This window comes from Meleagris gallopavo, chromosome 22 (assembly GCF_000146605.3).
Source record: "Meleagris gallopavo isolate NT-WF06-2002-E0010 breed Aviagen turkey brand Nicholas breeding stock chromosome 22, Turkey_5.1, whole genome shotgun sequence".
In the NCBI taxonomy this organism is placed as follows: Eukaryota; Metazoa; Chordata; class Aves; order Galliformes; family Phasianidae; genus Meleagris; species Meleagris gallopavo.
In genome coordinates this window covers 726,071-753,693 of record NC_015032.2, presented here as the reverse complement: position 1 = coordinate 753,693, position 27,623 = coordinate 726,071, and the positions used below count along the sequence as shown (strand labels likewise).

Below are 27,623 nucleotides of genomic sequence, written 5' to 3'. Positions count from 1 at the left end.
GCTGCACGGTGTGTCACAGCCAAGGCTCTGTGCCCTGTGGGCAGCAGCCTGGGTGCCTTGTGAGTGCTGTGACAGGATCTAGCCTGGGGCCTCACCCTGTTACCGTTGTTGCCTTCGTCCCCAGACCTCCTGGGGCATTTCTGAAATGCATGTTCAGTTTTCTTCAGTAGCTGTGTGCAGTGCAGTGAGTTTTGGAGCTGGGAACATACGTCTCTCTTTAGCTTTACGAGTCTGGGCCACCTACAGTTCTCTGTGCCTCTGCATTCAGCTTATTTTCAACACTCCTTTTCACTTATTCCTGGTGCTCATCTTGAGAATCTCTTCTCCCATTTCTAAGGGGCACTGCCGTGCAGGGGCGTGCTCTGATGGAGCTGTATGCACGGAGCTGAGAGGTGATCACTCCCCGTATGAGCTGAGATAGGTTTGTGCTGGCAGATCTGGCGGTCAGAGTGCTGTGTGTGTATGCAGGATGCTTGGAGCTCATGAACTTCAGCCTCTGCACTGGGAAAGTCAGTCCTTCAGCTGCAGAACAGAGCCCGGCCGCTCATGCGAGGAGCCCAGAGAGGGGAAGGACACACGGCCACTGCTTGGTCTTGGGGTGGTGTTGGCTCAGATGTGGAAACTGCTGATTGTGTTTCTGGTTTGTGCATAAATGCTTCAGCTCTTGGAGAGGCATAAGCAGGCGTGCCAGGAAGTGCAGGCGTGATGTGGGGTCAGACTGGTGTAAGAGATGCTCTTGCAAAACAATAAGAATAAATTCCAGGGAAGATGCTGGTAACCTGATGTGCCCCAAATTGTGTAACTGCAGACGTCATTGCTCGCAGCAGATGCTTTGTAGAGGCCGTGCCACAGCGAGATGGGCTGCTCACGTAGAGGGACAGCGCAGCTCTTGGCACTGCTTTGCCGCTCTCTTCAAATACAGCCAGACAGCTTTGAGCGCCCGGCAGGACCTGCTGTGCTGCGGGAGATGCCTGGCCTGGGATGGCCATGCCTGCTGCGCTGGCAGCACCGCTGTGGCACTCCTGGTGGGCACAAAAGGCAGAAAAACTTGAGCGCAGAGTGAGAGCTGCCATTTGTGCTGGTGGCAGTAAGGCTGAATCTAGCAGCCTGGAGCACTTAGATGAGGCGTAGTGAGAACATGTTGATCTCCATATGAAAACCATAAGCTCATTTAGAAAATTGGGCTGCCTCTTTTGAGATTAGAATTTCTCTTTAATCTGCAAATACTTAATTAGCATGGAAATGGCTAGCTAAATGGGGCTGGCAATGTATACATCCACGTGCCAGAGTGGTGGTGCTCCTTGGCAGGTGGTGGTGAAGCTCCAAGGCCGGGCCAGGTGCTCAGGCAGCAGAAACTTTAGAGCACCAGGCCATGCGCAGACAGACGTGGCCCTTACCTCCCCTCCAGCTTGGCCCTGGCTGGTGATGGTGGATCCATGGGGTTGTTACCAAAAACTGTAACCAAGAAAACTCTCCAAACCTAATGATAGTTTAGAAAGCTGGCACTGACTGTTACAGCGCTGGGTGCATGGGGATCTTGCCACAAAGCATGCACATCCCAGAGCTAAATCACCCTCATTATATACATCTTAAGTCTCTGAATTTAAGTCTTTTGATATCAGAACATTCGGAACACTGTCAATGGCAGTTCCCTGGTGTTTGGATTCACACGTGGCCACCGTGGCTCTGGTCAATGGCCAGCTCACACAGCCAGGAGCGCATCATGCCTGTTGCTGCAGGACCCTGCAAGGACCCAAGGGGACAGCCTCCTGAGTGGGCAGCTCTGACTGTCAGGAGACCAAGCACCTCTGCTGATGCTGGCAGTGACTTTGCTGGGCTTTTCCTTTTCCTTGTGCTGGAAGGACTTTGTCTTTGTCAGAGCTGATATCTCTGTTAAAGTCTCCTCTGGGACTAATGAGCATCTCAGCTTTGATTTTCCAAGACAGATGTATACACTGGCTTCAGTGCTGTGGAAATCAGCTGGGTGTTTTGTAGGGCTGGTGTTGGGTATCTGCTGGAACCAAAAGCTAGGGCATAGCAGACCTGAGTCTGGGCTTGGGACTGCTCCTGAGCATGACATGGGCTTGGTCAACACAGCTCTGACCTGTGGCTGTGGCCTGTGGGGATAGCACCTGGGCTGTGTCCCTGCCAAGGTGTGTGCCAAGAAGTGCCACATGTGCTTCATAACATCAGTCACAGGGAAACATTCTCCAGTGTCCCCTCTTGAACCTGTTTGCTTGTCCCCTCCTGTCCCTGTGCCTATTCAGAGCTTGCCAGCAACAGGCCAGGCCCTTGCTGGCCACTGCTGCGTGCCAGTGCTGCTGGCTGTGGCCAGCACGGGGCTGGGCTGCTGCCATGCCTCCTACTGCCCTCCGGGTCTGGGGCTGCCTGTGTTCTGCCATGCTGTGGTGAGCTGCAGGAGTGCTTTTTGGTGCTAACTTTTCCCAGGGGAAAGTTACTTGTGGAAACTGTGTGCACATATTGTGTGTGCAGCAGAGTCTGCGCCTGCTCTCTGGGGAAATGAGACATAAGGAATGGGCAGCCCCAAGCAATGCTGGGTGATGCTGGAAGTAGGGGGCTGGGCTAGTGGGAGGCCAGGGTTGATGGCAGCAGGGCCCAGCAGCCCCCAGTTGGGCTCTGGAGCAGCCACTGACTCTGTGGGCATCTTGCACATCATCTCTTGCATCCCCCTGCCCTCATGTTCAGCCGTTGGCACCGCCTGGGTCTAAAGGAAGCTGTACAGAAAGTGGTGATCGTGCTGGTGCAACACTAAACGTGTCTGATCCATAATGTATCATGTTTGTTTTATTTGAGTCAAAGAACATGAAGAGTAGGAAGAGAGTGCTAGTGCCTTCAAGAGTTGGAGAGTCCAGATCCATCTTCTGGGCTACCTCGAAAGAAAATCTGTGAATGAAAAGCTGGGAAGCAGAGCCAGGGCTAAGAGCATATCCAGTCTGGGGATCTGGACGGGTACAGTCTGATGGTGAGGAAGGGATAACTGGAGGCCTTGGAGCCTCCTGCAGCTCATAGGCCTCTGAAAGCTGAACCTATCCCAGATTTTAGCATTTCTTGCTCTGAGCAAACCCTTGGGCTGGGGCTGCTCTCTACTGGAGCCTGGCAGGATTGTTTTGAAGGTTTGGCTGCTCAGCCTGATACTTCTGCCTGGGCCTTTATAGGCAGCTGTGCATGTCTGCCCAGCCTGTGTGAGCTCCTTGTCCTCTGTCCTTTCTGGGCCATGTCTTGGTGGACATACATTTCTGACAGACTTGGCTGTAAGGCGGGGAGAAGTTCTGCACCATCCTTTCCAGATGTCATCAAAATCCTCCGTGCTCAGCTGGTAGCACTTAGATGCCTTTACTGCCACCAAGCTTGGCTTCCCCATGGGACATACTGGCCTGGTCTTTGCTGCATAACCGGGATGGGAATTGGAAGCCTTTGGCTCTTCCTGGTGTGGCAGGGTTGAGCTGAGGAGGCTGGGAAGGACCAGCATCACCGCATGGGATTGATCTCCTTGGATGCCTCTGACATTGGGCTCTTGATCTGGGAGGAGTCCCAGCAGACCAGAGGAGAGCAGTGGCTGTGGGTTTTGGTAATGCCTGTTGCCAGCTTGGAGCCTGTGCTGGGCAGGGGGGTTCAGCATGGGTGAGGGGAAGGATCAGTGGTCTGTGGTGAGCCCATGTGCCGTACTGTGTGGAGTGGGGTTTGCGCTATATGGGAGGCAAATGAGGCACGTGTTTGTGAACTTTGTGTCTCAAATGCTTGTCAAATATTTCTGGGTTCCTTGGCTCCCATTCCTGGCGCTGTGGGAGCAGACAACTGCTGGCCCTTCAGCAGTGTCTGCTGGAGTGGGGGCTCCCACAAGGCCTGACAGCTTTGTTGGAGCACCATGGAAAGGCTGCATTGGGTAGGGTGTGGAGCTGAAACTACGCTGTGTCCTCTTGACTGTCCCCATGGTGAGCAGCTCCAAGCCAGGGAGAGCAACATGGATCTCAGGTGTGCTTCCTGCCTGTCCCCAGCCATGGGAACGCAGGAGTGGCCCTGGCCTCCAGGCTTGCTGGGCTTCTGCGTCCTCTCCTTGGATTTCACACTCCCATTGCTTGGCACAGCCAATTGGTTTGCTGCTTCACTTTGCTGCTGCAGGGCTGGCAGCATCTGGCAGATCTTCCAGGGCCTGGTGTGGGGTTTGGGTGGTGGTGGGGTAGAGGGCAATTCTGCATGTCCCAGGTGCTCCACTTTGTGCTGAGACTTGAGCGTGAGGCTGGGTTTGGGTAGCACTGAGTTGCACGGGGTTCTGTGGCCATGTTTCACTGCTGTAGCCTTATTGCTCTAAGTGGGACTGGGGTTTGCACAGCCTCTTAAGGGGGTGAGGTGGAAGGTTTGAGTGCCTTGGGATCATCAGTCTTTTTATTGTCAATTTTTTGTTGTATTGTGTCTTACAGAAATAACATTCATCCCTGATTTGATGATAATGAAAATACAGAAAAAAGACAAGCAGGTTTGTGACCCTTTCTCCTTCTCCTAACTCAGCTGGTGAGGCATCGGGAGCTTGTGCTGTGTGGTGTTGCAGTGGATGTGTGGTGGGTAGGGGACAAGAGAGGGATTGCTGCATTTCCAGCAATGGCCACAGCTCAGGATGCTGAAATTTGACCAGAGCTGCAGCCTAGAGTGGATGAATCTTACCTGGGTGGTTAGACACAATAGGATTTGTGTTCATTAATGGAAATGCTCTTGCTTTGGTCCTGGTCCCTGTGTAGAAGCAGCCCTTCTTTCCCCTCAAGTCACTAGTTCTGGTTCTTATTTGAATCTCATCACACATATATTACAGAAAAGCATGTTTGCTGTGATTGCTGCTAATAACGTAATGCTCCAGGGCTGACACTGCTGGGGAGGCTGGGGACCAGCACATCTGCAGTGCTACAAGAGCCTGGCCAGCAAATCTCTCCTTGCTCAGAAATAATCCCATCCCACCGAGCTGCCATTTCAGAATTGCTGCATCAGATCGTAACTACCTGCTGGTCCCAGAGGAGATTTATTAGCCAGCAGTCTTTGTATTAACTGTGTGCACAGGAAAACCTGACCATCGGTGCTCTGGGAACGGGAAGGGACCTGTTACAGCAGACTGCCAGCAGGGTTGAAATATGGCTGGGGCTAGAGAACAGCCCACTCTGCTCTGAGCTTTTTTGTGCCTGTGCTGCTTTAATGGGAAACCAAGAAGCTGAACACTGAGCTGAGGGATGGATCTGCTGGAGAGCACCAACTGGCGTTCCTGCTGTGGAGCAGTGCTTGGTGTTGCTCAGGGTCATGCTTTGCTGCTGTGGCAGATTAGCAGGGAGGAGAAAGGGAGAAGGATTTGGAAAAGGTGTGTGGCCATGGTACGAGACAGTGGCCTGTGGAGGAAATGTGTGTGCAGTAGGCTGGTATGGTAAGGAGTTTAATAACTGCTTCTCCCAAAGGTGCTGTGAGGAGGCAGAGCCAGCCTCAAGGTGAGGGTGGGAGCACAGCAGAACTGGGCTCTGCTGCCAGATAAGCCCTTGGGACACGCTTATGTGAGACCCGTCTGCCAGGTAGGAAATTCCCACAGTTGTGTAGCAGCTTTGACTGCTCTGTAAATGGGATTGCTGAAATGATGTGGGGTTTGAGCACTGCAAAAGCATCCTCCTCCCACATTTGGAGGTTTTTAAATAGCTCAGTTGTCAGTGCTTTGTACAGCTGTCCCTGCAGATCAAGTCTGGGAGGGAGATAAAGGCAAATTAGCACGAGGAAGAAGATGTAGGGTCGAGCAGTCCATCTCCTGTGCTCTGAACCAGCAGCAGCATGGGACATTCCTTACTGCGTGTCACGGAGTGCGCTGCAACATTCCCAAGCTCATCAGTTCTGCAGGAACTGTGCGGGGATGTCCCCTATGTCCCCTTCCCAGAGGGGTCTGTGCAGCATTAACAGCTGCCAGGGTGAGCCCTGTGTGTGGGGGGAACCTGCTGCTCACCTGTGGGATCTTGGCTGGGTCGTCACCCTGCGGGCAGCTGTTTGGGGCTGCAGGGAGCTGCAGGAGTTGGCAGAGTGCTTGGCACCCTTTGTGTTGGTGTCAGATGCTGAGGGAGCTGTCGGCTTCCTTTGAAGTGGGTTCTGGATGTGCTTTCTGCAGGCCTGGCAGGACAGCTCCAGCCGGGAGGCCCTGCTTGGCAGTCAGGGCCTGCCTTGATGTGACTCTTCTTCCCTAGCAATGCCTGAAATTCTTTGGGGTTTGTCACCAGGCTGTGGCTAACTTGTGAAACAAATTACCGCCTTCCTGACTGGTAATGTGATGTGCTGGAGTATCTTGTCCATTGGCAGAGCAGGAGAAGCAGCAGGCCATGGCACTCACACCTGCAGCACTGCATCCAGCCCTGGGGCTGCCATTACAAGAAGGACGCAGAGATGCTGGAGCGGGTCCAGAGGAGGCCACAAAGGTGCTCAGAGGGCTGGAGCACCTCTGCTATGGAGACAGGCTGAGGGAGCTGGGGGTGTTCTGCCCGGAGAGGAGAGGGCTATGGGAAGACCACCGTGCAGCCTTCCAGTACTTGAAGGGAGCTTGTAAGAACTCGATCTCCATCCTGTTTACACAGTCTGACAGTGATGGGACAAGAGGGTTGGCTTTAAACTAAAAGAGGGGAGATTTAGGTCAGGTGTGAGGAGGAAATTCTTTACCCAGAGGTGGTGAGGCCCTGGCACCGCTGCCCAGAGAAGCTGGGGATGCCCTATCCCTGCAGGTGCCCAAGGCCATGGCTGGGTCCTGGGTAGCTTGAACTGGTGGGGGGCAGCCAGCCCACAGCTGGGGTCTGTGAGGGCCCTTCCCACCCAGACATGCTGGGATTCTCTGATTTCCTCTGAGGTTCAGTGGCTGTGGCAGCTCCATCCAACCCTGGGCAGCGCTCCCTGCAGTGTCCTGCTCCCTGGGCACCAAGGGCCCTGCTTACTTTCTGCCACGTAAGCAGGGACTGCTCCTACTAATTTCTGCCAAGCTCTGCCTTGTTGAATAACCTGGCAAATACTGAGCTAAAATGTATCCAGTGGTGCCTGTAAATCTCTACAGATGCCATGGAAATGGCCCTCTCTTGCTTGGGCTGTTGGAGCCGAGCAGCACGTGTCTGTGCCTCCTGTGTGCCCTGGGAGTTTTTTCTGGTTTGAGCCCAGGTGTGCAGAGGAGCTGTGGGGGCAGGTGGGAACAGCCTGGGACTGGAGACCATAGTCTGGAGGCTCTGCTTTGCCTTTGATTCCAGTACTCGCTGCTTTTCCCTGGATGCTATGGGTCTATTTTATTAAACTTTGATGTTTCCCCTAGTGCAGACAATGTCAAGGGCCATAAACAGAGTTCACCTGATGACAACAGGACATCGTGCAGGGGCTGGAGAACCCTGTGAGTGTTTGTGGTTCAGTTCCCAAACTGTGTTCCTGGGCTCCTGGCATTGCCTCAGGTGAGTGGGGAGCAGTGGGGATGCCCTGATCCTCCCACCAACCCCCACAGCCCCCACCTTGGAGTGCTCACCCCACTGCTGCACATGACTCTCAGTAGGGCCCACGGCCCCTGCCTCCCCGTGCCCATTGCTTGTGCTGGCTGTGCTCCCCGGCGGAGGGCTGTGGCTCACAGAACGCCTTGGGAACAGAGCCAGCCTCCACCTCCGTCACGCTCATCCCGTGCCGGCTGCTGAGCCTGCTCAGAGACATGACAGAGGGTGGCACTTCGGTATTTTTAGCTTCTGCTGCATTGCATTAAGAACTGGGAAACGAGGGGTGTGGACAGCCGGCGAGAGGATGCACCAGGCTGTGCTGTGCCGCTGGTGGGACTGCAGCTGCTAGCAAGAATGGCTTGACAGCCTGTGGAAATACTGCATGTGGGAAAAGCTGCCTTCTGAACCCCTCTGGTGCCCTGTGAGCGGCCGTGGGGACAGGTGGGCAGAGCTGAGCACAGGGCCTATTGGCTTGGGTGCCATTGGTACTGCAGGGAGAGGCAGCTGGTAGGGGCAGGGATCAGCCCCCTGGTATTGGGCTCTGCTTTAGGAAACCTGTGGTGGACCCTTTTGTCATGGTCCCTGTTCATGCTCCCTGTGTAGGACAGTTCTCTTCAAGGTCCAAGTCAGACCTGGGGGTATCCCCATGTGTTCTTCTCCTGGAAGCTGCAGAAAAAGGGCACTGAATTGTGCTGGTGTTTGCAGGGCACTGGAAACAAAGGACAGCGTGTGGCACAGTTCCTGCTGCTGGTTGCAGTCCCACGTCCTGCAGGAGCACACTGTGTGGGTGCCATCTAACCAAAGGAGCTGTGGATGATGCCCTGGAGAAGGGCTGGGGAGGTTCTCTGCTTGGTGCCCGCCGCTGCCTCCCTCGGGGCCGTGCATGAGGTGATGAGGGGTGGCCCAGTCCAGCCGCTGCCATGGGCCTGGATCCTCTGCTCCCTGTGCAGGTTGGGCTGGCAGTGGGTGCGTACCAGCTGTGCCCCCTTGCCCATCCTCACAGTGCTGGGCCATGGGTAGCCCCACTACTGCCCCTCTGTCGTGCTGCTTTCCCTCAAGTCCTGAGTAAAAGCGAGGGAGTTGAGTCAAGCTGTGACTCCTAATGAAATAAACCGATTTCAAGTTAAGGAAACACACCATTAAGGCCCATCCTGACCTTGACTATGCCCTGTTATGGGGTCATGCAATTATGAGTGCTCTCCGTTAGCCCTTACAGCTTTCTGGGGGGGTTTAAGCACTTCTTTGTTTCTGACTTTCTCTTCGTCAGAATGTAGGAGAAGATTGTGTGTTGCTGTTGGGGGACTTCCTTCTATCAAATGTGATTTGTGGAAGGTTCAGCTGGAAATAAAAAAAAAAAAGTGTCCAAACTATACACAGAAGTGTATCCAGAAAGTGTAAAATCATTGCAATCCTCACCATTAAAAAAGCAAAAAAAACCAAAAACAACAGAGAGAGATAATTGAAAGGGACAGTCCTAAAGATAAACGTGGTGCAGGGAAACAGGAAAGGGGGAGGGGTGCTGGGGGGAGCTCTGTACTTCCCCTTCCCCTCCAAAACACCCCAGGAGGAAACAGCAGAGCTCACCTGGTCACACAGCTACAAAAGATGTGTGGAAGGCTGTTGAATGTAGAAAGATGTTTGTTTGTTTTTTAATTAAAAAGATTGTAGTGAGGAAAAAGGGCACACACTGGGAATTTAAAATAAACCTATAACAAGGCAGGGCTAAAAATATTTTTAAGGGTTGCTTGCTAAAAGCATAAATTCTAATAATAAGTTCTTCAAGTATCTCAAGACCATGATGTCTTTAGGAGGGGCTGTGCTTGGAGAGCAGCTGGTGGCACATGCACAGGGATTGCCTCAAATTACAGCTAACGTGGCAGAAAGTAAGCAGGGCCCTTGGTGCCCAGGGAGCACTGCCCAAGGATGGATGGAGCTGCCACAGCCACTGAACCTCAGAGGAAATCAGAGAATCCCAGCATGTCTGGGTGGGAAGGGCCCCCACAGACTCCAGCCATGGGCTGGCTGCCCTCCACCAGTTCAAGCTACCCAGGACCCAGCCATGGCCTTGGGCACCTGCACTGCTGTGGGTTTAAAGTGAGGATGAGGTGAGTGCACCGGTACATTGTGCATAGCCTCTGTGCCGCTGCTGAGCACATTCCTCACCAGGTGCTGTTAAAGGTGTGCAGTCCTCTGACAAGAGGCCTCTGTATGTGAATGGTGGGTTAAAGAACAGGGTCTGTGTAGGAGAGCTCTTGGCTCTCGAGTGGCAAGCACAGGAGCAGCGTGCAGAGTGCTGTTCTGGCACATGGTCCTCCTGCTGTGAGTATGTGAGGTGGTGAGATGGAGGCAGAGTTGGGAGAGCTAAAGAAAAATCTTGCCAAGTAACACACAGAGGTACCACCACATCATAGAATCTCAACACAGCTGGGATGGAAGAGACCCCCCCCCAGCCCTGCTGTGTGCTGGCTGCTCCCCAGCTCAGGCTGCCCAGGGCCCAGCTGTGGCCTTGGGCACCTGCAGGGATGGGGCACCCACAGCTCTGGGCAGCAGTGCCGGGGCTGCACTGCCTCTGGGTAAAGAATTTTCATTCACACCTGACCTAAATCTCTGCTTTTTTAGTTTAGATTCCTTCCCCATTGTGCTGTCACCATCTGGTTCTGTGAAAAGTCAGTCTCCCTCCTGTTTATATGCATGTTCTTTTAGGGCTTTCCCTGCTCCTGGAGGAGGTTGTAAAGCACTGGAAGAGAATTTGGCTCTGCTTGCAGTGATTTGCAAAGGGAGAGAGAACACAGGTATATCCTCCTGCTGTGTCATGGTCCATCTTCAGTGATGGGTGCTTTCCTGCTGCCAGCTCAGATAGGTGGTTTGGAGGTGGACCAGCTGGTGTCCATGGAGAGGGAGGCACCTGTGCTGGAGCTGGACAGGGAGCTCTGCAGGGTAAGAGCAGGGCAAGTAGGGAATGGGGCAGAGAGGGCAGTGAGGAGACGTTTCTTTATATTCACCTCTTGAGAACCAGGAGACATGCAGGAGGGCAGCAGGATTAAAATAAAATGAGTGCGTGTTTTCCCACATCTTAGCAGTTGGTAGCACCAAATGCTGCTGGGCACTTGGAACCCATGGTTACAAAGGGCTGTGGGGCTGCACAGGGCTGGCAGGACTGTGCCAGGCGAGCTGCAGGAGTGCTCTGAAGCCACACAGGAGTACAGATAACACCTGCACTGTTTTCACAGGCTCTTCCTCTTGGCTTTTGGTGGAGAGAAGCCAGGATAAGCTGAACTTCATCGAAGGAAACAGGAAAAGCCTGTCCCTAGCTCTCCCCATTGCACCAAACCGACTGCAAATGGCAGCAAATGCAGTGCAGGTGGGCAGCAGGAGCGTGCTGCAGCATCATGGCACACCCAGTCATCGCTGTGGATGCAGCAGGGTGTTTGGGCTGGCAGCCCTTATCCAGCCCATCTGGAGGTGCCTGATTTTGGTGTCCTCATGTTCTGCTGCTGCCTGTGTGAGCTGTGTGCTGCTCGTTCCTAAAGCTGCTGGTCGTGGCCCTCTCACCGCGCAGCAGCGTCGGACTGTTGCTGTGGCAGGTGTGTACTGCTGGCTGCTCCCACTGCTCTGCTGTGACTCCCCTGGCAGGCTGTGGTGACAGCTGCCTGCAGGGTGTCCTGTGGCCAGCACCGGCCTTGGGGCACAAAGCCACAGAACTGCCTTGGGCTCTGAAGGATGTCTGGAGCTGGAGTGGCTGCTGGCAGCCTGAGGCGATGCAGCAGAAAAGGGGTTCCTGCCTCATGCTCTCCTTCTCATGGGCCCTGCAGCCTGTGGCGATGTGCGGATGTCACACAGCTCGGGCACGGAGCGCTGTGAAGAGTGATGCATGAACGGCCCCCCATGCCTGGCCATCATAGCTCGGTGTGGGACTGATCTTGGTTTGGGAGCAGCTCACCCTGCTGCCACGCTGCGATGCTATGACTGGCTCTCTATATGGTATCTGTGCTTGGCTGCTGTTCAGTGCAGGATCAAAAGGAGATCCATTCTCGTGGGGTCTGTGCACTTTGTAACTAATCCAGTACATTGTTCCAGCTGATCCCCAGCTTGGGCAGCCTGCAAGATCTAAGAGGTGCAAAGGCTGTGGCTGAGGCTGACCCCGTTGCTCAGCACAGGCTCAGAGGCAGCATCTATAGTGCAGTGTTTCTCCCTGCAAGAGGAGAGCTCTCGGCTGCCCAGGGGCACGGTGCCATGTGGGTATTGGTGCTCTGCTGCTCAGTGGCGGGGCAGCCTGGCAGGGCCACTCTGTGCCATCACAGTGCTTTTGCTGATCCAAATTAGAAGTGGGTGTGCAGAGTGCTGTGTGCTTGGACCATGGTGAATGGGTGAATAGGTGACCACTGTGAATCCAGCCTCAGCCTATGGGATGTAAATATTTACAAACCCCAGCAACTCTGGAATACCCAAGAAGCTGGATGGGGCTGGGAGTTCCAGGGTGCTAGAGGCTGCTTCAGGACAGGCCCTGCCCTCAGGAGAAGCAGCTGTCCTGGCACGGGGCAGGAGGATGTGGGGTGCTGGGAGGGCCCCACGGCGCACCGCAGCCCAATGACTCCCAGGCTCCTTTCTAGCTATAGGAGCTGGGCTCTGCCCTTGGGACACAGTTGCTGTAAGACATGGAAGAGATGTCTTTGTGGGAAAAATGGGGCAGTTCTGTGTTTTGGGACAAAAAGCTCCTATTGCTAAATGCATTCTAGTTTTCACTAGCCCTGGTGTGGGAGCAGGAATTGCTGGTTGTCCCCTGCAGAGGCCCTGGGCTGACCGTGCCTTCCAGGAAGAGCCATGGTGGTGACACAGGTCGAGCACCATGCTCCCAGCAGGGCATTTGGTGTGGTCCTGTGCCTGGGGACACAGGAGAGATGTCAGGCTGAGGTCCGTGTCTTGTCCTGCTGTGCCACCGTCTGGCAGGGCTGGGGCTCCTGCCCGTGGAGCTCTGTGATGGCCAGCAGGTCTGCCACACATCAAGGGGCACAGCTCATGTAGCGCTCTGGCATGGAAATCTTTGCTGGGTGTATAGCCCGGTATCCCCTCTGCAAACACGTGGTGCTTCTGTCTGTGGGATTTGCTTCATGTGCTGCCTTTCTGTTCTCTCTGCAGCCACCCAGCTTAAAAGTGCTGAGCCGCTCCCCAATGTCGGATGCCTCGGACACCTGGGAGTGCAAGGCGCAGGGCCCCTTGGCCGGCAGCGAGGAGCAGCAGTCCCACAGGGCGACGGCCACAGAGGCAGGTGGGCAGTGCCTGTGCCCTGAGGAGCAGCCTGACGGGGCTCTGCTGCGGCGGCCAAGCGCCCAGAACGGGATGCAGGACACTGGGGCTGTGGGCACGGGGGTGAAGAAGAAACGGAAGAAAAAGGATTTGGGAGAGCAGGAAGGAGGAGAAAAAGCAGCTGTGGAGGTGAAACCAAAGAGGAGAAGAGAGCCTAAAGAACCAAAAGAGCCTAAAAAGGCCAAGGAGCCCAAGAAGCAGAAGGAGCCCAAGCAGAGGGAGGTGACCAAGAAGCCCCGGAAACCTCGGGAACCCAAAGCTCCCAAGGAGCCTAAAGACAGGAAGAGCGGCTCTGAGCCCGGCCCCAGAACAAGGCCGAAGAAGAGCAGGTGGGTACTGCTGTGACCTCGGCTCGATGACTGGCAGGGGCTATGGGCTCCAGGGGCTGACATGGGGTGCACCCTGCAGCAGGAACTGCCCCCCTAAAGCAGCCGTGGGCTCTTAGCAGAGCTGTGGCTGAGGGCTCCCTCATACTGCGCAGCCAAACGCCACTGCCTCTGGTAATTCCTCATCCTATTAATTAACATCACTGGACAGAAGAGGAGCTCTGATTTCTTTTTAATTGGGAATATGTGCAGAAAGCGGAGCTGGTCTCAACTGGCATCATTTGATTTACTGTCAAGGACTTTCTGTGTTTGTGGAGAGTCCTGTACAAGGAGGTAGGCTTATTGATTGGAGCTGGGCCCTCCTTTGTGCTGTAAATAACCCATAGGATGAATGCATTTGTGCCAGAAACGAGATTAGTACAGGATCCAGCTTGGATTTTTTCATCAGAACCTTTCTTTGTTGGAAGACATCAGTTTGGTAGAGCTGCTTGAAGGAACTTTCCTGGAAACAGTCACCAGAATGGGCTTCCCAGGGTCCACTGCATCCACCCATCTGCCTCCCTCTTGCCATGGCTGTCTGTGTGCAGGATGGGATGGAGCCCCAGATCTTCCCTGCCCCGGGGGCTTTAGCTCCTTTGTAGCTCTCGTGGCTGGAGGAGAGGTTTGTGCCAGGGTGGCCGTGCCCAGAGCTCAGGTGGATTGTATGGGGCAGCACAGCTCCCACAGCAGGCTGGTGGGGAGCTCAGCAGGTGAGAGCTGGGCTCTGCCCCTGGTGGAGCACCCACAGCTGAGCTGCACACTGCTGCCTCTTCTGTTCACTCTCGAACCCAGTGGTCTGCGCACAAAGGATGCCTGGCCCCGTGTCATGGGCTGGTGAGATGTGGATGACAGGTCAAGCAGAGAGTAGCAGAGAGCAGGGAGGCCAGGGAGTAGAGCTGGAGCAGAGTGGGAAGGAAAAGAAGGATGAGGCACGTGCAGAGGCAGCACTCAGTGCCCAGAAGGATTGTGCTTTTCTTAGGAAGGACAAACTGCAGTCTCAGTCTCAGAGCACCTGCAGGGTCAGTGCCTGCCCTTAACTCTCCCTGTTTCCAAAAAGCAGGATTTCTGTTTGCTCTGTGTGGCCCATGGGCCAGCCAGGCGGTGTGGTCACCGTGTCCTGCAGGATGTGTGAGCACACTGCTCTCCCGGAGCCCCCAGCCTGGCGCCAAGCCCAGCCTGGCCTCGTGCCCGGCACACAGGCCTGCTGTGGCCTTTCCTGGCAGGAGGCTGAACTGGAGGCCTTGAAGGCAGCTTGTTTCAACCTTTGCCAGAGATGAAGGATGCTGCTGGCAGCCTTTTCTAGTGCCGCCTCCGCTGCGCCTGTAAGAAACTGCTGTGTGGGCGGTTCACACACATCCACCCCGTGGTGGAACCTTGGGGTCCAGGCCAGCGGAGGGGCTTGGGAAAGAGCAGACCTTGGAGGCTGGGGTCCAGCTGTCGTCCAGGAGCCTGCTGCCACCTGGAAGGTCCTTTGGTTGCCAGCAATGGCTTCACACAGTGCTAAAGGCAGCGACAGTGTGACCTGTCCGCCGTGGCTCCAGCCTGGTTGGCCAGGCAGGGGGATGTGGTGGCGTCACCCCAGCTGCAGTCTGGGGCTGCTGCAGAAAGCAAGGCAGGGCCCATTATGAGCCTCTCTTATGGTTGCCTTGGCCTGTGGCTCAGCAGACAGCAGACAACTGAAGCAGGAATGGGTGCTGGGAGCAGACACCCTGAGGTGGAATGGGAAGCCTGCTCCCAGCCATGGAGAAAGCTGAGGATGTGGGGCAGCAGTGGGAGCCCCATGCCAAGCAGGGGGCCACCCAAACTGGTGGGGCGGGCACTCCGTGCGGAGGGATTGATTGCTGGGAGTCCTCTAAGTGGCAGATAATGGTGGCATAATTTCTTCTAAATTATTTCTAATCACAGCCAACTACTGGCTCATGAATGAAGCAGTTGTTAATTGTGACTTGCAAATCAATATCTCGGGAGTTATTGCTTGGGTGGAAGCAATGCTCTCCGTGCATTTTCAGGGCCTCTAATTGAACTGCTGCTACACAGTCAGGTCAAATTTGGCCTGAACAGCAGATTTTTAACTGTGTGGCTTTTGCTGGCCCCAGACAAGCATGATTGTCTCATGAAAATGGGGACAAAACCTCAATGGGGCTGTGAAACCCACTGTTCTCTTCAGCTGTGCAAGTCTTGGATGTGGAGGGGCTGCTGGCGAGAGCAGTAGACAGCTCTGCTCCCAGGCTTCTTGCTCAGCCTGGAGACAGGCAGCAACTCCTGAAAATCTTTCTCTTAGCAGTGTTTATTGCAGTGGGTAAGGATGGCTGTGCCCCTCAGCTGGGTGGGGAGATGCTTGCCTGGCATCTTCTGGCTCCTTGCCCTATCTCTGTCACAGCATTCAGCCTGGCTCCCAGGTCCCAGGAGTTGTGCAGGCTGGCAGTGAGCTGAACCCCACCTCCAGCAGCCCCTGTGGTGCTGCTCCCTAAGTCAGGGAGAGCCCCCAGCCCCCTGCTGCCCTGCACCAGGCCGTGCAGTTGGACTCTTTTGTCCTGGTGTGCTAGAATCAGCTGGAAATACCTGATCAAATTGAAGACACAAACTGCCACCACCGTTGGCTGTGCTGTGCTGATATGTCCAGTACTGAGGGAGGCCCTGGGAGCCCTGTGCTGCCCTTGGGAGAGGAGGGAAGAGCATTTTGGAGTAGAGCCCAGTGCAGATGCCTACTGGCTCCTCCCAGGACCCCAGAGCAGTATCTGACCATCAGTCTGTCCTGGCACTAAGGAGCAAGGTCTATCTGTTGGTCTGTCCTGGCAGCAAGGAGCAGGGGCCCACCCCCGTGGAGAAGAAGAAGAAAGGGAAGAGGAAAAATGAGATCCCAGTGGACAGCTTGGATTTGGATCAGGATCTTCTGAGCCCATCAGTACAGAGCCCTGAGGAGTCTGCGGAGTCAGCTGACAGCCAGGTATGGCCCAAACCATTGGCTGGATGCTGGCTGGGGAAATCTTGGCTGCATCTTAGTGGGAAAAGAGCTGGGAGTTAACCTGTGCCTTCTGGCAGTGCTCCTCCCCAGGATGGCATGGGAAGGCTGCTGAGCATCTCTGCAGGGCTCTGCTGCGTATGGCCTTGGGGTACTGTGCAGGCCAGGCACTCTGCTCCAAGGCACTGGTGGAGGCCTTGCACAGCACTGATAGCAGCTGCTCTGCCTGTGGCAGCAGTGCAGGGGCTTACATCTCATGGTGCCCTATTCTTTCCCACCACCTCCACCCCACCTGTGCAGAGGATGGATGGTCTGGAGATCGGCAGCCCTGGGGCTCTCTCTCCTCAGGCTTCCATCCCCATGCCAGGCAAGGGAGGTACTCGGGCTGCCTGTTTCCCCATGATTACCTCTTTCATCCCATACACAGAAACGACGCTCTGGCCGGCAGGTGAAGAGGAGGAAGTACAATGAGGACCTGGATTTCAAGGTAGTGGATGATGATGGCGAGACGATAGCTGTGCTGGGAGCTGGGCGAACCTCCGCGTCTCTCTGCCTCCACTCTGGCATGGCAGGCTGAGGTAGGGCTGGAGGTGGGACTGTGTTGGTGGGGCTTCCTGCATGTCAGGGTATCCCAAGGGATTCTGTGGGACTCGAGGAAGTGTAGGATCCTTCTGCAAGGATAGGGCAGCAGTGTGCATGTAGGATTGTGCCAGCAGGAGGTCTGAGTGCATTGGGGGTTAGGTAAGGTCCAACCTGCCTCCTCCTGCTGGGAGAGTAAGGCCTGTGGACGTGTACTGTGGCTGGAGTTGTACCTGAGTGCATGATCAACCCTCTGCCTCTGCCCACCTTTGGCTCCTGTTTCTGTAGCTCTTGCCCTTGAGATTAACCCGGTATTTTGGCTGACAGCCAAAGGCTTTGAGGGTGCCAGATCATCGTTTTCTGTGCACATTGCCACTCTTCATCGGTCCTTCTGATTGTAGAGATGCTCAGCTTGACGCCTGCCACAAACCTGCTCTGCTGGCAACGTGGCAGGGACGTGGACAGCGTGGCAGGAGTCACCATGGTGTGAAGCTCACTGTGCTTCCTTCTCTGCACACTGATCTTGTTCCTCGTTCTTGCTGGCCTGTATACCAGATGCCTGCAGCTCACTGCCTTTCTGTGGTCACCAACAAAGCTTCCAGATATTGATAACAGTCATTAATTGTTGTCCTGGTGTTCTTGTGGCCATAGGCAGGTGCAGTGATGGAGGGAGTACCTTCCCTCTGTGAGTCTTGGCAGAGAAGCTCCCAAGCTTCCTCTGCTTTTCTGGGATGGTGAGCTTGCAGAAGATGAGCACCTGCTGTGTGGTAGGGTGATGCCAGACAACAAGCTGGGGAAAAAAGCTCTCTGCTCTCTTTCCACTGTCTCCAGGAGCCTCCTGAGGATGATGCCAATATCATCGAGAAGATCCTTGCCTCAAGGATGGTGCAGAAGGAGGTGAGTGGCATAGATGCCAGTAGGGTCAGAGGTCTTTGGACAGAAAGAGTAGGAGACCTGGCAGTCTTTGTGCATCAGGCACAGGTTATGCAACAGGAGTCCTTGTCTCTGTGTTATTCCTGCACTTGTGCCTTGCAAGGGGGTGGTGGGGTGTGCCCAGACCATCACCTCTCTGGGCTGGGAACAAGCGTGGTTCTCCTGTCCTGGGCACCAGGAAGCCTCTGGAGAGGAGTCAGGCCTGGACTGGTCCCCAGGTGCTTGTGATTCTCATCCTCAAGGGTGGTTTTGCACCATGCTCCTCAGGGCCACTGAGCTCAGAGCAGGCACCATGCCATGCTTGGCCATCATTGCTATCTGCGAGAAACAGCCTGCCTGGGGTCCATGGCTGAGAATGCCCCTCCCACTCCCTCGTGTTCTGCACAGGCTCTGGATGCCACTAATTTTCCTTTTCTTGGTTTCAGACTCATCCTGGAGGCCTGACGTTCGAGATGGAGGAATTCTACGTCAAGTACAGGAACTTGTACGTGCAGCGTTGTGATGCTCTGTGCTGCAGTGGTGCACTTTCCATGTGCAGGAGTGTGGTCTGTGTGCTCTCACCTCTGTCTCAGCCCCAGCTGCAGCTCTGACCTTGCTGCTGCTGCTCTCCTGAGCAGGGCCCAGGCTGTGGGGAGCAGGGCAGCCACCGCAGCTGCAGTGCTCAGTCTTCTCCATGGCTTTCTCTGGTCTGGGGCCCCATGTGGCAAGGCATGAGCTGGGTGTTCTGTGGGTCTCTGCAAACTCCTTGTTTGTCTGTGTGGTGGATAGGATCATTTCCCCAGGACCTCTTTGGTCGTGTTTAGTTGTTTTTTTTCCCTCTGCAGCTCCTACCTGCACTGTAAGTGGGCAACTCTGGAGGAGCTGGAGAAGGACCCCCGGATATCCCAGAAAATAAAGCGCTTCCGAAACAAGCAGGCTCAGATGAAGCATATTTTTACAGAGGTGAGAGCTGAGTGCAGCAGGCAGCCATTCCCTTTCCTGGCACAGCTGGGCCAGACCTGTGGTTGAGCAAGCCACGACAATGCCCTGAACACCCCTGGTGTCACCAGAGGAAGTAAGGGCAGGGTGATAGATAGCTCTTGCTGGTCACTGCCAACCCTGGAAGCATTGCTCAATGGGAAGGAAGGCAGCACACAGTGCTGATGGTGCTTTTATCATATGGGGAATGTGCCTGCTTGTGATGGAGCAGAGGAGAGAGAGAACTATAAATACCTGGATGTAGGGCCATTGCTGCCTGCTTTGCTATATAAGCAGATTAATCTTGTTTCGTATGGAAGGTGTTCTGTCATTTATCTTTCTGTTCCAAAGATAGTTATTAGATCTCCTCAAATTGCCCCTTTTAAGTGTGAACTAGGTCGGTAATCTATGAACATTTCTCCATGGAAGTAATTGCAAACTCAGGGGAGTGTGCGTCTAATTTCTCGTTCCTGAGTCTGTTTGGGACTTTCCCAGGATGCAAAGAAAAGGCATATGTTGGATGCACTGTTCCACTGACAGTTTAACAAAGAGCAACTGCTCTTTCCTGTGACTAAGCTTAGCCTGGGGAGCTGTGAACACAGAAGCCTATTTTTTCTCATTCCCAAGCCCTAGACACCTCTATCCAAGGACAACTGTTACTCTAAAGCCCACTTCTCCCCAGGCTTTCCCTTCCCTCCTGAGCAGTTGCTGCTGGTGTCTGCTGAGTGGGAAACAAGAGAGAGGCAGAGGGAACAAGGTATCATCCCTTGCAGAGGAACTGGGCTCCATGAGGGAACAGCTGCAGGGACCCAGGTGGTGCTGTGTGCGGTTCTGGTCTGTGGCAGCCACAGCTCTGGATGCTGTATATAAGCTGGAACACACAGCTCAAGTCTTTGTGCCTCAGGGCCAGATGGGCTGGAGCGGGCAGTTCTGCCTTCCAGCAAGGGCAGCACAGGGCCAGCAGCCGCTCCGAAGTGAGGGCTTTGCCTTCTGCAGGGCTTCTGCATCCTCCCTGCCCAGAGACAGATGTCACATACCTGTGTCCATGGGCACTTGATGTGCTGTGCACAGCAAGCAGCATGCTGGGGACAGATGTCCCGCAGTTGTTTTCTCATGCTCACCATCTGTTTAACCCTCGAATCACCTTGAACTTACCTCTCCTTTTGCTGTCACAGCCTGATGAGGATTTGTTTAACCCAGACTATGTGGAGGTAGATCGAATTCTGGAGGTGGCTCACACAAAGGATCCTGACACTGGAGAGGTAAGTGGCTGCATCACTCACCTACCCCAGAGAGGGAGGGAGGTTCAGCAGGAGAGCTGGATCCAGCACACGCATCACGTCATCTCCCATCAACTTGCCTTTCCAGCTTTGCACAGCTCAGACCCTACTTCTGGGGGCCCCCTGGCACTGGGGTAACACAAGGGCCATTGAGCATTGCAGTGACTCAGTCTCAATTGCAGCCCGTGCCCATGCCGTGGGGCTGAGCAGCCGTGAGCCCTACTCTGGTCTACAAGCCTCTCTATGTGCTGCAGGAGGTGACTCACTACCTTGTGAAGTGGTGCTCGCTGCCCTATGAGGAGAGCACCTGGGAGCTGGAGGAGGATGTTGACCCAGGGAAGATAAAAGAGTTTGAAGCCCTCCAAATCCCTCCAGAAATCAAGCACATGGTAACGTACCCAGAGGTAACGTACCCAGCTGGCAACTGCTGCCCTGGGCAGGAAGGGACTGTCTGTGTTTTGTCAAGGCCTCACAGTGGTCACCTTCTTGTCCCCGCTACTTCAGTGCAAGCCCCATATCCTTCCCTCCGGAGGTGTTAGCTAGTGGGATTTGCGGGTGGGATCCAGAGGCCAAGACCTCTCTGTGAATCTGCTGAATGTTTTGAAGCATTGTCCTGGTGCACAGTCCCAAAATCAGGGGCTGGCCATACTGGGCATTTGCCTTTTCCTCTCCATGAATCTTGCTCCTCCTCTCTCCTCCTAGGAGCGCCCAGCATCTGAGTCCTGGCAGAAACTGGAGAAGTCCCGAGAGTATAAGAATAGCAACCAGCTGCGGGAATATCAGCTGGAGGGAATGAACTGGCTGCTCTTTAACTGGTATAACAGGTGAGGAGGGGCTGGAGCGCTGGGCTCCTGTGAGGGGCGCTGGCACATGCCTTTATGCCTTTGCAGGAGTAGAGCTGACAAGCAGGGGCCTGATTGCAGCTGCTGAGAGCTGCCAGTGCTGGAGCTGATGGGCAGTAGCCTCAGCAGCTGTGTTTGTGTTAGCCTTGTAATTGAGTCTTCAGGGATGTTTCTCTGTGGTGATAGTATGGGCTTAGTTATGGGTCTAAAATACAGCTGATATTTGGTATTGGTCAGGCTTCTGATGACCCATTTTTGTGGGAGAAATGCAGAAGTATGCATTTTCTCAGCATCAGCAGGTTTTGTTCACAAGCTAGAGTGCAACCAAAAAACAGCTTCTTTCGCACTAACTTCGAGTCCATCATCTGGAAGAGGTTGGATGGTCTGGCTTATGCAGACCAGTTTGGGCCACCGACCTCATGTCCCCCATACCATGGAGTCAGGTGTGCATGGAGGTGACATGCTTGACAGCACATTGAAGGGCTAGTGACAGAGTGGTTCCTGCCACATTAACCTGTCCTTGCCCATATCTGCAGGAAGAACTGCATCCTGGCTGATGAGATGGGGCTGGGGAAGACAATCCAGTCAATCACCTTCCTCTCAGAAATCTTCCTGATGGGCATCCATGGCCCCTTCCTCATCATCGCTCCCCTCTCCACCATCACTAACTGGGAGAGGGAGTTTCGCACCTGGACAGAGATGAATGCCATCGTGTACCACGGCAGCCAGATCAGCCGGCAGATGATCCAACAGTATGAGATGGTGTACAGGGACACACAGGTGACTGATGCACACAACACTCTCAGGATGTGTCCTCCACTTCTGACTTCCTTTACTGGGGAAGCACTGAGTTGCACATGGGGCTTGTGGTATCTTTTAAGGACCCCTTTGGTGGCATGGGCTCAGGGTGCACTGTGTATGAGCATGAGAAGAAAAGATCGAATTCAAGCAGAAAGGGGAAAATACAGCTGAGTCCCAGCCACAGCTGTTGTCCAGGCTTGATTATTTTGCCTTGAAGCAGTGCCTGGTTTGGAGACATGCAGTCTGCAGCCAGCATGGAGGCTTGCAGGAACTTGTCCACTGCTTGAGGGAGGTGAATGTGAGAGAATCCCAAGTAGGATTCAGATGCTAACATTGTTATGGTGTCAAGCCTCTGTGGACTGCCAGGGTGTGTGACAGCGTCCTGCTGCCCTGCAGGGGTCAAGCGCTGCATATGGTTTATGTCTCCCTAGGGCAACCCTCTCCCTGGGATCTTCAAGTTCCAGGTGGTTATCACCACCTTTGAGATGATCCTTGCCGACTGCCCGGAGCTGAAGAAGATCCAGTGGCGCTGCGTGGTCATTGATGAGGCTCATCGCCTGAAGAACAGGAACTGCAAGCTGCTGGAGGGGCTGAAACTTATGGCCCTGGTGAGCATGTCCTGCTCAGATTCATATGAGAGCAGGGTGGGTCAGAGGTGGCAATGCCAAGCAATTAGATGTCTCTGCCAGCTGCTTAGTCCCAGGGCCAGAACTGAGATCTCCCTGTCTCAGAGGGGAGGCTGTTTGGAAGCCACTGAATTGCTAAAGCAGCACTAATGATGGAGGACCCTTTGATGGGTGGGAAACTGATGACCTGTATGGTGACAATATTTTTTTTTGCTGAAGTGGAATACTAACCCACAGCTAGATGACTCCTCCTATGTCCTTGCATCTGCGTGTACTCCCTGACAGAGCACGAGCTGGCCAACAGCGCAGCTTTGGATGCTTCAGCATACAGAGATAGTGGCTGAGCAGCTGTGTGCAACATCCTTTGCCTGTACCCTACAGTCAGGTGTGCCTTGTACCCTACAGTCAGCAGGACTGCCATATTCAAGGTGTTCTCTTAATTCTTTGCAAACATGGGACTAATCTGTGCCAGGGATAGTGGTGCAGGACTGTGTGCGATGAAAAAGGGTTCAGTGAGGTGCTCAGGGAAGTGGATTTGGATGTCCATGTCCTTCACACCTATTTGTTGAGAAGAGGGCCATCAGGCCTATTGGCCCCATCTGCAATACTGCGTACAGGTCTGGGGCCATGGTATGCCAGGGTAGGGCTGAGCTGTGGAGGCAGCGTGAGGGGTCTCAGTGTTGGCTGTTCTTGCTGCACAGCCAGACTGTTGCACATCCTGGGGAGCATCCTGGGAACAACAAGACAGCAGCTGGGTCAGCACTGTGGCTAAGGAGCCGCTCTGGTTGTTCCTTTCCCTCTCGGTCATGCAGTGCTCTTCTGGGGCTGGAAGACGATGAACATTGTGATCCTAGGCCCTTTGGACCTAACCAGTGGGTCAGCCTTCAACTTGTTTTCTGTGTACACCCAGGAGCACAAGGTGCTGCTGACAGGCACCCCCCTGCAGAACTCAGTGGAGGAGCTCTTCAGCCTCTTGAATTTCCTGGAGCCACAGCAGTTTCCCTCAGAGACAGCCTTCCTGGAGGAGTTTGGGGACCTGAAGACAGAAGAGCAGGTACCTAGAAGAGTGAGGCTGGTGACTTAGTGCAGATCACTGAGACAGCTGGCACACACTCAAACTTTGTGGAAGTGAACACCACCCCTCAGTGCCTAAAGATCTCCTCTTTGCAAGGCGCAGTGCTAAATGTAGGCCCTGGACTCAGCCAGGAAAAGCAAAACTATGACAGAGGCCATAGGCCAGTCATAGGCTGCTTTGGAGAGAGGGGACCTGTGCCATGCCAAGGGCAGGGTCTGCTCCCTGCGTAGTTCCCCACTGCCCCTTGCATGCTTGGGCAGCTCAGTGCACCCACCTTTCCCATCTTGTCCATCCAGCAAGAGTGTAGGGTGAGTGAAGGAGTCAGTAAGTCCATGTGTCTGTCGCTCTGTCAAGTTTCCTTAGAGAACCATTCTCAAAGATCCTCTCGAGCATGGGTCTTGGGGAGCAGCACAGTACCCTGGGTTGCTTCACTGCACTTTGAGTGCCTAGCTTAAGTGAAGACTGCAAAAGATCACCCTGGGGGAGCAGGCATGGACACATGGAGCTCTGATCAGCTATGATCGAAGCTTCTGGTTCTCCTGCAGCAGACACATGTATCCAAAGCTGCCTGCAGCAGAACTGTGCAGAGTTCATGGCCTGTTCACTGCTTGCTGCAGGAAAGCCAGATCCTAAAATTACCCTGTTGGTCAGAGCAGTTGTTTCAGGGCCGTTTATAGTGGGTTTCCAGCCTGGAGAGGCTCTAATATTGTGGGCCTCTCTGCTGTTGTCTCCATGTGCTTGCCATGCAGAGAGGGCAGTGAATCTCTGCTCTTGCTCTGTCAGGTGAAGAAGCTGCAATCCATCCTGAAGCCCATGATGCTGCGACGGCTGAAAGATGATGTAGAGAAGAATCTGGCACCCAAGCAGGAGACCATCATTGAGGTGGAGCTGACCAACATCCAGAAGAAATACTACCGGGCCATTTTGGAGAAGAACTTCTCCTTTCTGTCCAAGGGTGCCAACCAGCACAACATGCCCAATCTCATCAACACCATGATGGAGCTGCGGAAGTGCTGCAATCACCCATATCTCATCAATGGTGAGGGCTGTGCACCGGCACTGGGGGGTTGGATCTCACTGCAGTGTTTAACCTGTCGCTGCCTGTAGGGCTCACTCAGCTCTGGCCTTCTGCCTGCAGTGATCTGCTTTGGTGCCCACCTGGGCAGCCCAGCTCCCCTGCAATGCTGCCTGCTGGTGGGCACTGCCAGCCTCAAGGTCCTACCAGGCTCTCTGTGTACAGCTGTTTCAGGGGCATTTTAGAGTGGAGTCCTCTTTAGCATTCCAGTGTGACATGTTCTGTCAAGAGCTGGTGCAAGACCAGAAGGAGTAGAGTCAGAGGTGTGTAGGGGCTTTTGGAGATCTCTAGCCAGCCTCCTTAGATCTAGTCAGCAGCAAGAATTCTTTTCCTTGCATGGTGGCTTGCTGTTGCCCTAGACAGGAAGCTGGAGTCAACTGCACTGCCAGCCTGACCAAGAGCTCACATCCCTTGGGGTTGGAACTATATACCCTTTAAGGTCCTTTCTAGGCCAAGCCTTTCTGTGATTCTGTAATCCGTTCTCCCCTTGCAGGGGCAGAAGAGAAGATCCTGGAAGATTTCCGTAAAACACATAGCCCGGAGGCACCAGACTTCCAGCTGCAGGCGATGATCCAGGCAGCTGGGAAACTGGTGCTCATCGACAAACTGCTTCCCAAGCTGATTGCTGGTGGACACAAGGTGCTCATCTTCTCCCAGATGGTGCGCTGCCTTGACATCCTGGAAGACTATCTCATTCAGAGGCGGTTAGTACAAGCTTCAGCATTCACTTCGGCTCCTCCATGTCATATCCATCCTGCACTGTAGATACTGGAATGGAAAAAGCCCAGGGTGGGATTTTGTCATTCTGTGCCCATGTACCGAAAGATCTGAGTTACAAGTTAGCACCAATGGGTGAAGACTCCAATGCTGGGCGGTGTGATCTGCACTCTGCATTGCCCAGGACTGGTCCTAGGAATGACCAAATGGAGAACTGTTGGAGGGGGTCCAGAGGAGCCATGAAGATGATCAGGGGGCTGGAGCAGCTCCCCTACGAAGACAGGCTGAGGGAGCCGGGCTTGTTCAGCCTGGAGAAAAGAAGACTGTGGGGTGACCTCATTGCAGCCTTTCAATACCTAGAGGGAGCCTACAAACAGGAGGGGAATCGACTCTTTGAAAGGGTAGATAACAGCAGGACAAGGGGAAATGGTTTCAAGTTGAGGGATGGAAGATTTAAGTTGGATGTCAGGGGGAAGTTTCTTCAGAGAGAGAGTGGTGAGGTGCTGGAACAGCTGCCCAGAGAGGCTGTGGATGCCCCATCCATCCCTGGAAGTGTTGGATGCCCCATCCATCCCTGGAAGCCAGGTTGGATGGGGCCCTGGGCAGCCTGGTGTGGTGTTAAATGTGGAGGTTGGTGGCCCTGCGTGTGGCAGGGGGGTTTGGAGTTCATGATCCTTAAGGTCCCTTCCAACCCTGGTCATTCTGTGATTCTGTGAGATAGGACCTTTCCTTGATCCTAGTTTGGGCTGACTGCGTGCCCACACGCAGCCTGGGGGGAAGGAGTAAGAAGGGGTTTGTAGCTGCAGTGAGGTCAGGCCCTGCCATGACCCTGTTCTCACCTCTTTCCTCTTGGAGCAGGTACACCTATGAGCGAATCGATGGGCGGGTGCGTGGCAACCTGCGCCAAGCTGCCATCGACCGCTTCTGCAAGCCTGACTCGGATCGCTTTGTCTTCCTACTGTGCACGCGGGCAGGTGGACTGGGCATCAACCTTACTGCTGCCGACACCTGCATCATCTTTGATTCAGACTGGAACCCACAGAATGACCTCCAGGTAACGGGCTAGGCAAGGCTGGACCATACAGGTCCCAGCTGGAGACCTGTGGGCAGCAGCACCTAGCTGCTCTGATACGGCGTGCAGCACTTGGAGAGCTGGCACACATCATGGGGGACATCCTACTGTGGCTCTAAAAGCACAGGTGGGCAGCATTTTGCCTGTACCTGGTGGTGGAGGGATCGAGGAGAGCAAAGGCTGAAGCCTCATCCCCATTTCCTTGTCTTGGGGTGGTGGGTCTGTCTCCTACTCCAGCTCAGCCAAGGTGCTCAGTGAGAGGTGCCCCAGGAGGTGGGAGATGTTGGGCTCACGACATTCAAGCTTGTGCCCTCCTCTCTCCTAGGCTCAAGCTCGCTGCCACCGGATCGGGCAGAGCAAGGCAGTGAAGGTATATCGCCTCATCACCAGGAACTCCTACGAGCGGGAGATGTTCGACAAGGCCAGCCTGAAACTGGGCCTGGATAAGGCTGTGCTGCAGGACATCAACCGCAAGGGCGGCACCAATGGGGTAGGTTAGCAATCAGAGCAGGGTTCAGCAGGAGGCTCTGAGATAGAGTATGTCTCCTTCCCATGCATCCTCTCCCTCTGTTTCCTCTGGGCAGCTGTGCAGGGCTGTGTGCCCACATGGGGCTAAAAGCCTCAGATGCAAGGTAGGATGGTTCTCACCTGGGCTCAGACCATACAGCTTTCTGCAGCACCAGTCCATTGTCAGATTGGCCAACATTCCCAGCCCGTCTGTCCCTCTCCTACCAGAGCTTAAGAGGCCAAAGCCTGTGTGGCAGCTCTGCTATCCCACGTGAGAAGAGATTGTGGGCTATATTAACAGCCCACCCAGCCCATTTCAGCCACGCAGAGCTGTTTTATGTGCATTGTGCAGTACTGTGCAAAGCAGAAAGGTAGACTAGAGAGAGAAAGAGGCTGGGTAACTACTGGAAGAAGTGCAAGTGACTGCCAAGTTGCAGCAGGCTTCTGGGCAGGGAAAGCCCAGTCCTACACGCTCACACTGTGGTTGTTCAGCCTGACAGGCTGCCCCTGCCCTGTCACAGCGTTTGTGGACATGTGGTACTGTGTCTGGTTGACATGGACTCGTGCAGGGGAGGTCTGGGTCAGAGGAGCCTTTTCTCAAGGTGCTGGTGCCCAGAGCAGCTGGCAGGGGTGGTGATGGTGTTGTGTTTGGGCAGGTCCAGCAGCTCTCAAAGATGGAGGTGGAGGACCTGCTGCGGAAAGGTGCCTATGGTGCTCTCATGGATGAAGAGGATGAAGGATCCAAGTTCTGCGAGGAGGACATTGACCAGATCCTGCAGCGCAGGACGCAAACCATCACAATCCAGTCCGAGGGGAAGGGCTCCACCTTTGCCAAGGTGTGTCATGATCTTCGGGTGGGAAGGGAACTGCCTCCTGGGGCAGCAGGGGGTCACTCTGGGAGGTGTAGCTCAGTTCTGTTGGCATGGCCTCTTCCCTGTGTATGGCTGAAGCTGTGTCCGCCTGGAGGCCAAACTTTTCTGCCTGTCCCTGCATGCCCAGGAGTAAGACCTTGTTGGAATGTGGAGACAGCAGGTTCTCCTGTCT

General features: G+C 54.5%; 1 protein-coding gene across 1 annotated transcript in view; it reads left to right on the top strand.

The window, feature by feature from the left end:
* The first annotated feature begins 1,285 nt into the window (after positions 1-1,285).
* The window catches only part of LOC100539169 (chromodomain-helicase-DNA-binding protein 6), a 53,264-nt gene continuing 26,926 nt past the window's right edge, over positions 1,286-27,623 (top strand). The window contains 20 exon segments of the mRNA XM_010722226.3: positions 1,286-3,993; positions 4,440-4,495; positions 12,621-13,117; positions 15,953-16,100; positions 16,543-16,659; positions 16,661-16,693; positions 17,526-17,591; positions 18,053-18,111; positions 18,452-18,569; positions 19,760-19,846; positions 20,119-20,253; positions 20,567-20,688; positions 21,243-21,486; positions 21,939-22,115; positions 23,044-23,187; positions 23,992-24,247; positions 24,777-24,987; positions 25,859-26,054; positions 26,398-26,562; positions 27,236-27,415. Of these exon segments, the coding sequence (XP_010720528.2) occupies positions 3,951-3,993; positions 4,440-4,495; positions 12,621-13,117; positions 15,953-16,100; positions 16,543-16,659; positions 16,661-16,693; positions 17,526-17,591; positions 18,053-18,111; positions 18,452-18,569; positions 19,760-19,846; positions 20,119-20,253; positions 20,567-20,688; positions 21,243-21,486; positions 21,939-22,115; positions 23,044-23,187; positions 23,992-24,247; positions 24,777-24,987; positions 25,859-26,054; positions 26,398-26,562; positions 27,236-27,415 (3,054 nt within the window). The 5' untranslated portion in view covers positions 1,286-3,950.